At 40.4% G+C, this 16,209-nt stretch overlaps 1 protein-coding gene across 5 annotated transcripts in view; it reads left to right on the plus strand.

Moving 5' to 3' along the window:
• ARHGAP44 (Rho GTPase activating protein 44) overlaps window positions 1–16,209 on the plus strand; it is a 227,317-nt gene that overhangs the window by 155,188 nt on the left and 55,920 nt on the right. For all 5 annotated transcript variants that reach the window (XM_056117918.1, XM_056117919.1, XM_056117922.1 and 2 more), the window contains exon 7: window positions 5,172–5,289. In XM_056117918.1, the coding sequence (XP_055973893.1) occupies window positions 5,172–5,289 (118 nt within the window). The remainder of the gene's footprint in view (window positions 1–5,171; window positions 5,290–16,209) is intronic.

A 16,209-nucleotide genomic window follows, 5' to 3' on the forward strand; every position in this document is an offset into this window, starting at 1 on the left:
CTGAACAACTAGAAGACGAGTTCAAGAGGAACAATATCAGAATCACTGGAGTCCCTGAAGAATAGGAAATCAAATTCAATGGAGAAACAATAGTTAAAGAAATCATTGATAAGAATTTCCCAGAGTTTAGGAGGGCAGGCACTGAGATCCAAGAAACCCAAGACTCCCAGCAAAAATAACCCAAATAGAACAACTCCAAGACATTCAGTAATCAGAACGACAGAAGCCAAAGACTGAGACCGAGTATTGAATGCAACAAGATCAAAAATGGAACTTACATACAAAGGAAAGCCCATATTATTCATAGTGTATTTATCAAATGAGTTTGATTAAAGCCAGAGAGAATGGTGAACAACTATAGGGGAAAAAATCAATAAAGTAAACACCTCACCAAGATAGTCTATTCAGATAGATTAACATTCAGATTTGAAGAAACAATACAGAGCTTCACAGACAGGCAATATCTTAGGGAATTTATTCTCTTGAGACCAATTTTGCAAGAAGTATTAAAAGATCTTCTTTAAAAGATAAGACAAATTTCTCAACACTTCGCCACCGTCATACACTGTATGGCATACACTCATGGCAGTTATGATTTCTCTCTACTAGATTGTATATATATATATATACATATATATGTACACACACATACATATATATTGATCTTAGAGAAAAGACTTTCAATTTTTTTCTTAACGAGCATCATTTTTTCTTATTGAGTATGTCATTAGTATAGTATTTGGCTTTACTGTGCTGAAGTAAGTTCCTTCTTAACCTCATTTTGTTGAGAGCTTTTTTATAATTGGATATTGAGCCTCCAAAATCTTTCTGTTTATTTCTATGTGATCTAAGCCTTTTATCTTTCAGTTAAATAATTTTCTGGATATGCTAAAACAATCTTGCATGCTTGGAATAAGTGCTAACTAGTTATGATGTAAGATCCTTCTAATATATTGCTGAAATTTTTTCACCAAGTTGGGTTTTTTTTTATTGTTTTGGCTTTTTGTTTTGGTTTTTGGACCACACTTTGCGATGCTCAGGGGTTATTACTGGCTTTGCATTCAGGAATTACTCCTGGTGATGCTCAGGGGACCATCTGGGATGCTGGGGATGAAACCCAGGTTCGCCATCCGCAAGGAAAGTGCCCTTCCCACAGTACTCTCTCTTCAGCCATGTTCACCAAGGTTTTGCTGAGGATCTTGCATCTAGGTCCACCAGGGATAATGGGTCTGTACATAAGCATGCTTTCTGACATATATTATGGGGTTTTTTTTTGGAAGGGGGTTGGTCACTAGATGCTCCCAGCATAAATCCTTTACCTTTGTTCCAATTATTTGTTTAAATAAAGGCAGTACAGTTGGAACTATAACTATGTCACTAAGGAAAATTTTTAAAATTTCATTTTACAACTTTGTCTTCTGTGCTTACTGATCTTGCATTCGCTTTTTTTTTCACACTTCTCTTGGTCTTGGAAATTTTATACTGTTAGTATTGGCCTTTTTCCCCACTTTAGTCTTCACTAACGTTTATATTCTGTCTTTATTTTCCCAAGATCATAAGTAATTGCATGTTTGCCAGAGATATGTCATGACATATTGATCGTGTTATATCATTGATAGTATCTAATTTATGTTTTATAACTTTTTGTTCCTTAAATTCTTTTTGGATTAAAGATTTTTTTACTTTCACGCAACAGTATAATTCTTGAGTTTATGTAAAACAGATGAGTGAAAATTTCTCTATACCCTGGTGTTCATGATTGATGTCACTTTTCCAAGCAAATACAACCTGTACAACATTTTCTTTCTTTTTTTTCTTTTGAAATTTTGTCATTTGATTTCCACAAAAAGACTAGTCTTACCACATTTTGTCACTGTTTTATAAGATTGAAGTAAAGTACCTGCATATCATTAAGAAAATTCTCTATGATTGAGGGAAACTTAAGGGTAACTTTACGGGGAATCAGAGAGAAAAGAGGTGACTTGAGGGGAAACGTGTCTTATTTTAATATATGTTTAGTATAATTCATGTTAAAAATAATCTAATTTCATAAGTAAATGAGGAAATGCAATGGCTTAAAGGTGGATGTCTAGATCACCCTTCGTCCCAGAGTCTGGGCTGAGAAGGAAAGAGGTAGAGTAAAGGAAAAGGCAGAAGAGGTGAGAAGCAGCAGGGTTAGGGATCAAGGAGGTTCATGTAAAACTGTGCTTTTGAGGAATGATAGAGCTAACTGTCTAAAGCACAGAGTCAGCAACACTGAAATCACGAGGCCAAACTTAAAATGCAGGCTGGGATGGGGGCAGTTGGGAAGAGGGATCCTGGGAACACTATTGAAGAGAAGTTGACTTTGTGGTGGATTGTTGATGGAATATTGTAAAGCCCAACTATGAATAACTTTGTAACTCATGGTGCTCTAATAAAATAAAATTTGGGGAGAAAAATCTATCATGATCAATTTACATACAAGTGGTACTACATGGAAAGTTTCATGTTAAGTGAAATGAATCAGAAAGAGGGGGATAGACATAGAAAGATTGCATTCATCTGGGGAACATAAAGTAACAAAATCGGAGACTAACACCCAAGAGTGGCCGAGGTTAGTACCAGGAATTTTGCTTTATGACTTGGAGACCAGCCACACATGCTAGGGGAAAAGGGAGCTCAGATAGAGAAGGGAGCACCAAATAAAGGGTGTTGGGAGGATCCTCCCAGGATGGGAGAAGCATGCTGAAAGTAGACCATAGGCCAAACCTGATTGCTGCTCAATGCCTCTCTTGCAAACCATAACACCCCCAAAAAGAGAGAGAACAAAAGGGAATGCCCTGCCACAGAGGCAGGGGGGGATGGGGGATGGGGGGTGGGAGGGATACTGGGACCCGTGGTAATGGAGGATGGGCACTGGTGGAGGGATGGGTACTTGATCATTGTATACTTGAAACCCAAGCACAAAAATTTGTAACTCTACAACTGTACCTCATGGTGTTTCACTAATAAAAATTAAAAAAATATATCATGATCTGTAAAACCATGTAAATTAGCTTAGTGTTAGTACTTTCTTTTTATACAGATAGATATTACTTAGTTGCTTTTCACCAAGTAGCATGTATCAGACAATTAATGTACCTTTATTTTATAATCCACCCTGGTGATATTATTTGATATGTAAATTATAGCCGTAACTTCACTTACTTTTTATTACAAAAACCCCCATAAAACATTAATACTTTATTTTCAGTGGCTTTTTCTAGCCAATATAAAATAAATATATCAATTATTTAGAGAAAACATTTAGAAAAATATTTCCTAGGAATATTTACTAATTATTATTTTAGATATTATATTTAAATGTCTTTAAATAGTATATAATAGATTATTTGCTTTCTAGTTTGTTGTAAATTATTGTGTTGTTGTCGGGAATGTTTGACAGGATTTGTGTCAACTTTTAGATGTTTCAAACTAGCTTATTCTCTCAAAACCTTGTGTAAATTTCCCATGGATAAAGTAAGTAAAAATTTCTTAATTATTCTACTTTCTGCTAGTAACAGAAAACTAATTTTTCCTCTCTTGTACTATAGAGCCCCAGAGTCTTCGCTTTCTTTTTGGGCTGGATATTGTATAGTAGATTAGGGTGCTTGCTTTGCATGCACCCTGTATAGTTCCACAAGCACTCACTGTAGTCCCCTGAACCCTGCTAGTCATTATCCCTGAGCCTAGAGCCAGGAGTAAGACCTGAGCACTAACAAATATGGCACCCCAATACAAAGCAAAACAAAAAAAGATGAGGGGGAAAATGTATATCAAAGTACCTAGTGATTAGCTACTTAACTCTTATAGGGAGATTGATGTCGCAACTGTTGCCTCTATGTTGGATGGTGTGAGACAGATACAGCATACATATAGTTGTCTGGTTTTGTCAGTACACTATCAGCCTAACTGGTATTTAGGAGAAAATATTTCATCTTTTGAAATTTATGAAAATTTCATATTTCATTTATGAAATATTTCATATTTCACCAGGAGTAGTTTCCAATTCAACACATCTACCTGGTAGTTACCAGTTTGTCAGCTGAGACATCTGGCAACCCAGACCTCCCTCCTGCCTGGATGCCACCAGCCCAGTGTGTAGTGTAGCTGCTCTCCAGATAAGTCAGTGTGTCCTCTCCCCCACTCCAGAAACCCCCGTCTCCATCTACCCCTCCCCATCTCTTCTGACTTCCTGGCTGCAATGTTTGGTCATCTTTATTACATGATTGCTTTTCTTAGAACTGATACATACCTTAATATTTTTTGGCTCCATAACCAAGGTTGACCCATTTGTTATATCTTTCTTACTATTAGTAAATCTGTTAAGTTAGAATTTGCAAATTCAGTGGAAAAGGTGAAGTGCTGTTCACTTCTATAGCTCTGAGTACTTAGCACAATTGGAATCTTGACTCTAGGCCAACTTTTGGTAAAGACAATCAGAAGTTTATTCTTTCTCATGAAAGATTCAGAAATGGCTCCCCCAAAAGGCTTTCACTCTCCAGGAAAAGACGTGTTTAAGAACACATAAATGATGTATCTAAAAATTGACAAGACATTGTTTTCTGCTTATAAGTGGAAGTGTTAGCTCTCAAATATGCTTTTAGGGGTTGGAGTGATAGCACAGCGGGTAGGGCATTTGCCTTTCCTACGGCTGACCTGGGTTCGATTCCCAGCATCCCATCTGGTCCCCCGAGCACCATCAGGAGTCATCCCTGAGTGCAGAGCCAGGAATAAGCCTTGAGAATCGCCGAGTGTGACCCAAAAAGAAAACAAACAAAAAAGATATGCTTTTAATGTTACCCATTTTTCCATCTAGCAAACATGATTGACTTCAGCTAAGAGGATGAAAATTTCCAGTCAAGTGGTGGTGTTATCAGTGTGCAGAGGAAAGTAGGGGCGGTGTTCAGCAGCCCAGGGCACATTTGTTCCATCTCGAGGGGCAATGCAGCCTCAGCTCTGTCAACAATGAAACTTGGAGATTTGAGCTCCCTGCCTCCTAGTCTGATACTTGATACACTTCATTTTTGTTTGAGTGTGTGTGATCCCCTGGGTAATCTTTGTAACTAGCTGTTCTTTTGCTATCTCCATGGCATTCCCAGTGTTCTATCTTGATTCACACTTACGATTTTTCTTCTATTTTCCATCAGGTGGCAACAGACTTCCAAGTCTTCAGGTTTGTCCAGCAGCTTACAGCCTACAGGTGCCAAAGCTGATGCCCTCAGGGAAGAAATGGAGGAGGCTGCCAACAGAGTGGAGATTTGCAGGGTACCCCACATCTTTCCTCCTCTATCAGGATGGAGTGGGAGGGGGCCTAAGGGAGTTCCCTTTAGTTCACTGGGGTTCTGTTAAGTATTTTAATGTGAACCTTTGGGAACATACCACACACTAACTGCTAGAGTTCAGGCTGGGTACCATGAGTCAAAACCTTTAAGTGACCTAGACAGGGGTCTGACGGTTATGACTATCGATGTGCCTGTATGGTAAGCAGAGAGAAAAGCACTTTGGTTTCTTTGTGGAGTTGTTATTAGTTATATGAGTCCCACATAACAACTTCTGGAAGGGCTAAGAATTTAAGAAATACTGAACTAACTATTGACAGTAAATTATCCTCATTTTTGCCTTTGGATATTCATGTGTCACTGTAGCAAACTTGCTTCCTGGGAAACACTTTGTGGTTAAAATGCTAGCTAAGGAAGTAGTAACAGACATGAAAACCTCAGACTCTTTAAACAAAGAGAATTCCGCTCTAATGAATGACAATTATGCTTCTTTATACTCATAAAAAAAGGTTTCCCATCTTCACAAATATTTTATAGGACTTAGACATATACATTCATGATAGTCTGTATGTGCACATCATAGTTCATGAAGATACGTTTGGTTTAGATACAAAGAACATCATGTTTCTGAAACAAGTCTGGGTGTCTTTTGTGTTAATCATATATAGTTTTATTATTTATTTGGGAGTGGGAGGAGCTCCCAGGTAGTAGAGGGAAGGCCCAGGTACCGCGTCGGCGATTCTCAGACAGCTGCATCTGAGATGCGGTGCTGCTCAGCCTTCTGGTGCTGGCAACTGCAGGTGCTGGGCGCTCAGGGCTGCCCTGGTGATCACATACCTTTGGAGGGAAATTGTCACTTTGTATGTGGGCATCTGCTCTCGTCTCTGTTGAGTCCTGCTAGCTTGCACGTTTGATATTCTTTCGCCATCATGCTGTATATGTGACATTGATAGAATTTCTCTCAGGAATTGGAAGTAATGAAACATTTTAAATAATTCTTTATCACTCAGCTTATAATACCACCTTTCCAAGAAAAGTAATAAAAATACCTCAAATTTAAGATTCATCTTGAGGAAAGCTAATTTGTCCTTTGGACTTCTGTGTAAAATGGCAGGTACCTTGTAAAGATCTAGCATTACCTTTTGTGAAGTGTAGTTTTTATCTGATGTTGATTTCACTTTTACTCTGTTTCCTTTTTACTCATTAACCATGGATTTATATTCTTAAGATAACAATTCCTGTTTTTTTTACAAATGTGCTTCTTTAATAGACATAGGCATATGGTCTGATCAAGGGATGCTAAATGTGGATATCTAATTACATCAGAATAAAAGTTTAATTGCTTCATTTTGTGCAGTTTCTTCATTGCTTTTCTTACCAAGAAATAGATTACACTTAACTTTAAGTTTTTTAGAAGTTATATAAGTTCAGCAGTCAGAAAGGTGAAAATAGGATCAAAGATAGTAGTGGAAGCCTTTGGAAACTTATCTTGCGCATGGTGGACTCTGATTCGGGCACTGTTTATTGACACTGCCAAGTGTGACCCCAGAGCACAATATGAAAATAAGCAAAAATACAAAAATCCGTTAAGAAAACCACTTACGATTTGCTCTCTTCCAGCCCAGTCTTCATTTGCAAGTAGACTCACTCACCATTTTTTAAAAAGTATTTTTAGTGTACAAGGCACCTCAATACATGTGACACCTTCAGAGTAGCCATAGAGTTACAAGGATAAGGCAGGTGGTATTGGGATCTGCCATGCAGACTTGCATCCCTTCCTTATAATCACAGAAACAAATTCATATGAACATTTTCCTAATTACTTACTTTATGCTCATATGTATTTTTTTCCCCCTTTATTTTATTTTATTTTTTTAAAGTTGTAGATTTACAATTTTTTGTGCTTTGGTTTCAATTATACAATGATCAGATACCCATCCCTCCACCAGTGCCCATTTTCCACCACCATGGATAATATCCCTCCCACCCCCATCCCCCCATCCCCCCGTCTCTGTGGCAGGGCAATCCCCTGTGTTCTCTCTCTCCTTTTGGGTGTTGTGGTCTGCAAAAGAGGCATTGAGTGGCAAACATGTTCAGTCCATAGTCTACTTTCGACATGCATCTCCCCTCCTGGGAGGATCCTCCAAACATCCTTTATTTGGTGCTCCCTTCTCTATCTGAATAGCCCTTTCCTCTAGGATACCCGGCTGGCCTCTAAGTTATGGAGTAATCCTCCTGGTGCTGATCTCATCTATTCTTGGGTATTAATCTCATACTTTGTTACTTTATATCCCCCAGATGAATGCAATCTTTCTATGTCTATCCCTCTCTTTCTGACTCATTTCGCTTAGCATGATACTTTCCATATTGTACCACTTGTATGTAAAGTTCATGACTTCATCTTTTCTAAGAGCTACATAGTACTCCATTGTGTAGATGTACCAAAGTTTCTTTAACCAGTCATCTGTTCTTGGGCATTCAGGTTTCTTCCAGTGTCTGGCTATTGTAAAGAGGGCTGCAATGAACAAACAAGTGCAGATGTCACTTCGACTATACATTTTTGCCTCTCTGGGATATATTCCCAGGAGTGGTATTGCTGGGTCAAATGGGAGCTCAATTTCTAATTTTTTGAGAATCGTCCATACTGTTTTCCAGAAGGGCTGAACCAGTCGGCATTCCCACCAACAGTGAAGGAGTGTCCCTTTCTCGCCACATCCACGCCAGCATCGGTTGCTTTTGTTCTTTTGAATGTGGGCCAGTCTCTGAGGTGTGAGATGGTATCTCATTGTGGTTTTGATCTGCATCTCCCTGATGATTAATGATGTAGAGCATTTTCTCATGTGCTTTTTTGCCATTCGGATTTCTTCTTTGAGAAAGTTTCTGTTCATTTCATTGCCCCATTTTTGGATGGGGTTGGATGTTTTCTTCTTGTGGAGTTTAACCAGTATTTTGTATATCCTGGATATCAACCCCTTGTCAGATGTGTATTCGGTGAATATCCTTTCCCATTCTGTAGACTGTCTTTGTATTTTGGTCACTGTTTCTTTGGAGGTGCAGAAGCTTCTTAGTTTAAGATAGTCCCATTTGTCTATCTCTGTTTTCACTTGCTTGGCCAGTGGCGTGGCATCTTTGAAGATACCATTAGCTTCAATGTCATGGAGAGTTTTGCCAACTTTATCTTCAGTGTACCTTATGGTTTCTGGTCTGATGTTGAGGTCTTTAATCCATTTTGATCTTACTTTTGTACATGGTGTTAGGCAGAGTTCTGAGCCTATTTTTTTGCATGTAGCCGTCCAGTGATGCCAACACAATTTATTAAAGAGGCTTTCCTTACTCCACTTCACATTACTTGCACCTTTATCAAAGATTAGATGAGCATATGATTGAGGAGAGATGTCAGTGTATTCAACCCTGTTCCATTGGTCTGCAGTTCTGCCTTTGTTCCAGTACCATGCTGTTTTAATTATTACTGATTTGTAGTACAGTTTGAAGTTAGGGAGGTTGATTCCTCCCATTTTCTTTTTCCCAAGAATTGCTTTAGCTATTCGTGGGGGCTTATTGTTCCATATAAATTTCAGGAGTGTTTGCTCCATTTCTTTGAAGAATGTCATGGGTATCCTTATAGGGATTGCATTGAATTTATACAATGCTTTCGGTAGTATTGCCATTTTGACAATGTTAAGTCTCCCGACCCATGAGCAGGGGATATCTTTCCATTTCCTCATGTCCTCTTTTATTTCCTGAAGTAGCGTTTTGTAGTTTTCTTTGTACAGGTCCTTTACTTCCTTAGTTAAGCTGATTCCTAGGTACTTGATTTTCTGGGGCACAATTGTGAATGGGATTGTTTTTTTCATGTTGCTTTCTTCTCTCTCACTGTTTGCGTATAGGAAAGCCATGGACTTTTGGGTATTGATTTTATAACCTGCAACTTTACTATACAAGTCTATTGTTTCTAAGAGTTTTTTGGTGGAAGTTATTGGGTTCTCTAAGTAGAGTATCATATCATCTGCGAATAGTGAGAGCTTGATTTCTTCCTTTCCTACCTGAATGCCCTTAATATCTTTTTCCTGCCTAATCGCTATTGCAAGTACTTCCAGTACTATATTGAACAGCAGTGGAGAGAGTGGGCATCCCTGTCTCGTCCCTGATCTTAGAGGGAAGGCTCTCAGTTTTTCCCCATTGAGGATGATGCTTGCTGTAGGCTTGTGGTAGATGGCTTTAATTATGTTGAGGAAGGTCCCCTCTATACCCATTTTGGCTAGGGTTTTCATCATAAAGGGGTGCTGGATCTTATCAAATGCTTTCTCTGCATCTATTGATATGATCATATGCTTTTTATCTTTTCTTTTGTTGATATGGTGGATTATGTTGATTGATTTCCGAATGTTGAACCATCCTTGCATCCCTGGGATGAATCCTACTTGGTCATGGTGTATGATCTTTTTGATGAGTAGTTGGATTCTATTTGCTAGTAGTTTGTTGAGGATCTTTGCATCTGTGTTCATCAGGGATATCGGCCTGTAATTCTCTTTCTTTGTGGTATCTCTGTCTGCTTTTGGTATCAGTGTGATATTTGCTTCGTAGAAACTGTTTGGAAGTGTTTTTGATATTTCAATTTCGTGGAAAAGCTTAAAGAGTATTGGGAGTAAGTCCTCTTTAAAGATTTGGAAGAATTCACTAGTGAATCCATCCGGGCCAGGACTTTTGTGCTTGGGGAGACTTTTTATTACCATTTCAATTTCCTTGATGGTGATAGGTCTGTTCAGGTATTCCAGGTCTTCTTGGTTCAGCCTTGGGAGTCTGTAGGAGTCTAGGAATTTATCCATTTCCTCGAGGTTTTGATGTTCCGTGGCATAAAGCTTCTCAAAGTACTCCCTGATGATCCTCTGAATTTCTGTGGTTTCTGTTGTAATGACCCCCTTTTCATTTCTGATTCGGTTTATTAGGGTTTTCTCTCTCCCTTTCTTTGTGAGTTTTGCTAGAGGCTTATCGATCTTGTTAATTTTCTCAAAGAACCAGCTCTTGGTTTCATTGATCTTTCGGATTGTTTTTTGGGTTTCCATCTCGTTAATCTCTGCTCTGAGTTTTATTATTTCCTTTCTCCTGTTCGGGTTGTGCTCCTTTTTTTGGTCCTTCTCCAAGCTCTTAAGCTGTGAGGTTATGTTACTTATGTGTGCTCGCTCCTCCTTCCTGAGGAATGCTTGTAGAGCTATAAACTTTCCTCTTAACATAGCCTTTGCTGTGTCCCATAAGTTTTGGTAACTCGTGTTCTCATTTTCATTCGTTTCTAGGAATCTTTTGATTTCCTCTTTGATTTCCTGTCTAATCCACTCGTTGTTCAATAGTGCACTGTTTAATTTCCAGGTGTTTGATTTAGTTTTCTGTTTTTGTGTGTGATTTACTTCTAATTTCAGCGCATTATGGTCTGAGAAGATTGTTGATACAATCTCTACCTTCTTAATTTTATGGAGGCATGTTTTGTGGCTCAGCATGTGGTCTATCTTGGAGAATGTTCCATGTACGCTTGAGAAGAATGTGTATTCAGCTTTTTGTGGATGAAGTGTCCTGTATATATCTACTAAGTCCCTTTCTTCCATTGTTTCCCTCAAATGAAGTATGTCCTTGCTAAGCTTGAGTCTGGTTGATCTATCAAGAGGTGACAAAGCAGTGTTGAAGTCTCCCACTAGTATTGTGTTGCTATTGATGTCTTTTTCCAAATCTATGAGTAGTTGTTTTAAGTACTTTGCTGGTCTCTCATTAGGTGCATATACATTTATTATTGTAAGTTCTTCCTGTTGTACAGATCCTCTGATCAATAAGTAATGGCCTTCACTGTCTCTTATGACCTTCCTCACTCTGAAATCAATGTGGTCTGATATAAGGATGGCTACCCCAGCTTTTTTATGGGAGCTGTTTGCCTGTAGGATTGTTTTCCAGCCTTTGACTCTGAGTCTGTGTTTGCTTTGACTATTGAGATGCGTTTCTTGCAGGCAGCAGAATGTTGGGTTCAATTTTCTAATCCATCCTGCCACTCTCTGTCTTTTAATTGGTGCGTTTAGCCCATTGACATTGAGAGAGATTATTGTTATGGGATTTTGTCCCATTGTTATGTTAAAATTGGGTGTATTTGAGGAGCCTTTCTTGCCTTAAAGTAGCCCATTTAGTTGTTCTTGTAACCATGGTTTTGAGTCTATGAAGTTCCTGAGCTGTTGTTTGTCTGTGAAACTGTGTGTTGTTCCTTCTATTATGAATGAGAGTCTTGCTGGGAAAAGTATTTTGGGGGAGGCATTTATTTCATTGAGTTTTTTTACTATGTCCCACCACTGTTTTCGGGCCATGAGGGTTTCATCAGAAAAATCAGCTGTGAATTTTAAGGTTGCTCCTTTGTAAGAGATTTCTTTCTTCGATCTTGCTGCTTTCAGAATTTTGTCTCTGTCTAAGGTTTTGGTCATTTTGATCAGAATGTGTCTTGGGGTATTTTTATTCGGATTTCTTCTAGCTGGTACCCTTCGGGCCTCCTGAATGTGGTCACAAGTTTTCTTCAGCTCTGGAAATGTTGTAGCAATGATGTCTTTGACAGTTTCTTCTTCATCGAGGTTTTCTTCCTGTCCCTCTGGGACTCCAATAATTCTTATGTTACCCCTCTTGGCTTCATCACGATCTTCTCTTGCCATCTGTTCCCGAATTGTGAGTCTCTTTTCCATTTTCTGCTCTTTTCGGGAGAGTCTCTGAACTTCATCTTCGAGCTCACTGATTCTGTTCTCAGCCGCTGTTACTCTGCTGCTGAGGCCTTCCACTGAGCTTTTCAATTCGCCTACGAGATTTTTCAGGTCTGACATTTCTGATTGCATTTTCCTCATTTCTGCCTTCAGATCCTCTTGTCTTCTATTGGCATTGCTTTCCATTGTTTCTTTTAATTCCCTAAGCATCCTAAGTAGCTCCCTTCTGAATTCCTTGTCAGAGAGGTTGTCTAACACTACAGTACTGTTGGTGTCATCTGGGCTAGACTCTTCAATATGAATGTTTGGTGGGCTTTTGCGTTGCTTTACCATTGTGAGAGGTGTGGTTTAGTCCTTCACGTTCAGTGTTACTATTCTGCTTGATATGCAGTGTGAGTTAAGATAGGCTTATGAGTTATTGGCAACTGTATTTCTAGTGGCTGAGCTAAAATAGAGAAGTTTCCATCTAAGAAGTTAGCTTATGGTTCCTATGGCATATGTAGTGGGAAAATATTTCGCGGCCGCGTTAGCGGCCGCGGCTCCGGAAAGAGTCCCTGGCACTGCGCGAGGAGTTGGGAATGTCTCCTGTTTGGAATTGGAGCCGTTCAGCTTTGTTGCCCAGAGCTGGGCCTCTGTGCCCGTCCCACGCGGCTCAGGGGTTGAAAACCGGCTGTCTCGGGGCTGTTTCTAGCTGCGCGTGCCCAGAGAGGAACCCAGGCCCTTGGGGGCGGGCTGTACCTGTTGGAATTGGAGCCGTTCAGCTTTGTTGCCCAGAGCTGGGCCTCTGTGCCCGTCCCACGCGGCTCAGGGGTTGAAAACCGGCTGTCTCGGGGCTGTTTCTAGCTGCGCGTGCCCAGAGAGGAACCCAGGCCCTTGGGGGCGGGCTGTACCTGTTGGAATTGGAGCCGTTCAGCTTTGTTGCCCAGAGCTGGGCCTCTGTGCCCGTCCCACGCGGCTCAGGGGTTGAAAACCGGCTGTCTCGGGGCTGTTTCTAGCTGCGCGTGCCCAGAGAGGAACCCAGGCCCTTGGGGGCGGGCTGTACCTGTTGGAATTGGAGCCGTTCAGCTTTGTTGCCCAGAGCTGGGCCTCTGTGCCCGTCCCACGCGGCTCAGGGGTTGAAAACCGGCTGTCTTGGGGCTGTTTCTAGCTGCGCGTGCCCAGAGAGGAACCCAGGCCCTTGGAGGCGGGCTGTACCTGTTGGAATTGGAGCCGTTCAGCTTTGTTGCCCAGAGCTGGGCCTCTGTGCCCGTCCCACGCGGCTCAGGGGTTGAAAACCGGCTGTCTTGGGGCTGTTTCTAGCTGCGCGTGCCCAGAGAGGAACCCAGGCCCTTGGGGGCGGGCTGTACCTGTTGGAATTGGAGCCGTTCAGCTTTGTTGCCCAGAGCTGGGCCTCTGTCTCATATGTATTTTAATACCAGTCATATTGTTATATTAATCAAACGCTTTCCTCAATTAATAGAGCATCCTGGAAAACACCTCTCCAGATTAAAAGCTTCAGGTTTAATGTGACCCTTTTACTAGGGTATAAAAATATTGAAATTAATATTTGTGCATTATGTGAGGTAAAGGCATTTTTCCCCCAAATGGATAAGCCAATATACTAACACCATTTATTAAACAAGCCATTATGCAATGAAATCTTATCATCTGATTTCCTCAAGTTTATCTCTGGGTTCTGTTCTTCATTTATCTGTTTGTTTCTGCTCTAAAACTACAATTTATTTCTGATGACTATATAGCAGATATGATATTGCATTACATTACATGAAAGTACGAGAGGGAGGAGCACTGAGTTTCTGAGCCACAAACCTCATAGTGCTCAGGGCTGACTCCCAGCTCTCTGCTCAGGAATTAATCCTGGTAGTGCTCAGGGAAACGTAGTATGCAAACACCCTATTCACTGTGTTATCACTTCATCCCCCATATTCCCACTCTGTTCATAGTGCTCTAGGCTAGCTTATGAACTCTTTCATTATAAGGAATTTACAAAGACCATATTCAACTACTTAAGTCACACATTGTGTTCTAGGTAACTTTCTTTATTTGCTGAGTTGATTCCTTTAACAGTGTAGTATGTTTTCATGGGTTTTTTTCTTATTTTTTCTCCTTTCCACTCCACTGGTGAAAACCAACATTAGAACTATTTCTAAATATTCATTTTCCTAAATATTAGAACTATTTCTAAATATCCATGTAGTCTTCCCTCCCCTTTCTTGGTTTCCCTAAATAATTCATTTCTCTATATCTTTATGTTGCTGTATTCCCTTAGGAGTAAAGACAAATCATTCGCATGTCTTACATGTGGCAAACTGGCACAATGAAATCTTGTAAGCGTCAGTTGAGCACATTGGTAGTTTGATTTCTCTTTGTTCATGAAGACAGCTGGGCAGAGCTTTCCAGATCCTTTGCACTCAGTGAGCTTTTGTTTGTTTGGGGGACATACTTGGTGGTGGTCAGGGCTTGTGCTTAATTGATCTTGCTCAGAGGTCACTAATGGCGGGGCATGGGGACCATATGAGGTGCAGTGGATTGAATCTGGGTCAGCTGAATGCAAGGTAATAGCCTTAACCTCTGTATTATCACTCTTGTCCCTGGACTCAGTGAATTTTAACCTGCCTGGAAAGCCGTCCAGTCCATTTCCATGAGATGGTACCCTCTGAGATCCCAGGCATGTGGACATGTGCAGAGTTACCATTTGTGTTCCTATGGGAACCATCCTGTTCTGACTTTCCAACTTTCAGAAGGGAACAAATCCCACTCTTTACTGCTGGCACCTGATTTTTGTTTTGGTCCTGAGCCTCTTTGAAAGACCAGTAAACTAGTACATTCAAGGGATGTAAGTATTTGGCAAATTTTTTCCAAAGGAATTGAGACAGGGAAAGACTAAAAATAAAGTACTACTAGAAACAAAAACACTAGAAAAATAATCTACTTGATGACTACATTACTTTGTTTTTCATTGAAAATATAAGGGAGACAGGCTACAGTTCTTAACATTCCACTGGAAGATAACAGTTTCACCTTCACCTTTCAACTTTTACTTCCTTATGAATTTTATCTTCTATTCCCAACACATATTCTTATATTTACTCCACCCACATTATTGTATTTCCATTTAAGCGTTAGCAATTTTCTCACTTTCTTTTAAACTTGTATCTTCCTCCCACCCCCAACTCCTGTCTACAATCTTTGCTGTTTGAAAATTCCAGATTAAATCCAGGGAAGATAGTTACTAGAAGGCAGATATCTAACTTATTTCATCTTCATGATCAAACATAAATGGAACGGGGCTGGTGCAGTAGTGCTGTGGGGAGGTGCTCATCTTGCAGGCACTTCGTATGGTCCTCTAGCCATAGGTATGATCCCTGAGCAAGAAGCCAGGGGTGAACCCCGAGAACCCACAGGCTTGACCACAAAACAAAGACAAAAAAGAATGAAAACCAACTGCAATGAGCCTGTATCTGAGACTGAAAGACTGCAGTGAATCTTGACCCACAGCTTTTGCTGTTGGGAATCGGTTACTCTTGGTCAGTTTTGCCCTGGCTCCACTAGTTCAATAAGAGGACCCTGAATGTGGTGCTGCGTGGGCCCTACAGTGCAGGGTGAGTGGGGCATCTTCTCAGTTCTTAGGGACTGCACTCAGTGGTGCTGCGGAGCCCACAAGAACTGTCCTTAGGGATTGGTCATGATGGGGCCCAGGCCACTTTGCCATCTGGCACCAATGAAGGAGATCCAGCAGAACTCAGAAGAGACTGGGAAAGTGCACATGAGCGGACGTTCTGCCGCTTCCAGACTGAAATCTCCACAGTGGCTCTAGTAAAGAAATACGACACAGCAATATAATTTATCTGAAATGAAAAACAGCCTATTGTCAGTAGATGTCTCTCTGCTGACGGCTTCTCTGAACTTGGGGCAATAATCTTGTGTAACTGAAGCTGATGCCGGCATCCTTCATGCTGGCAGCAGTTTCCTGCCACCTGGTTTCTACAGGTTAAGTCACTAAAGTTGTGTCAGAAAAAAATCGAGCTTTTAAGAACATTTTATCAAGATGGGCATGCAAGGGTATAAGAAATGCTCACTATTTTACAACTTAAGGAGCCAGAATAGACTTTTTCTGTTTAAAATGTGACAAAGTACTCAGGAATTAAAATATTTTGAAAGCAGTTTATCATGGTTAAAATATATTT

The sequence above is a fragment of the Sorex fumeus genome, unplaced genomic scaffold (genome assembly GCF_029834395.1).
Source record: "Sorex fumeus unplaced genomic scaffold, SorFum_2.1 ptg000036l, whole genome shotgun sequence".
Classification (NCBI taxonomy): Eukaryota; Metazoa; Chordata; class Mammalia; order Eulipotyphla; family Soricidae; genus Sorex; species Sorex fumeus.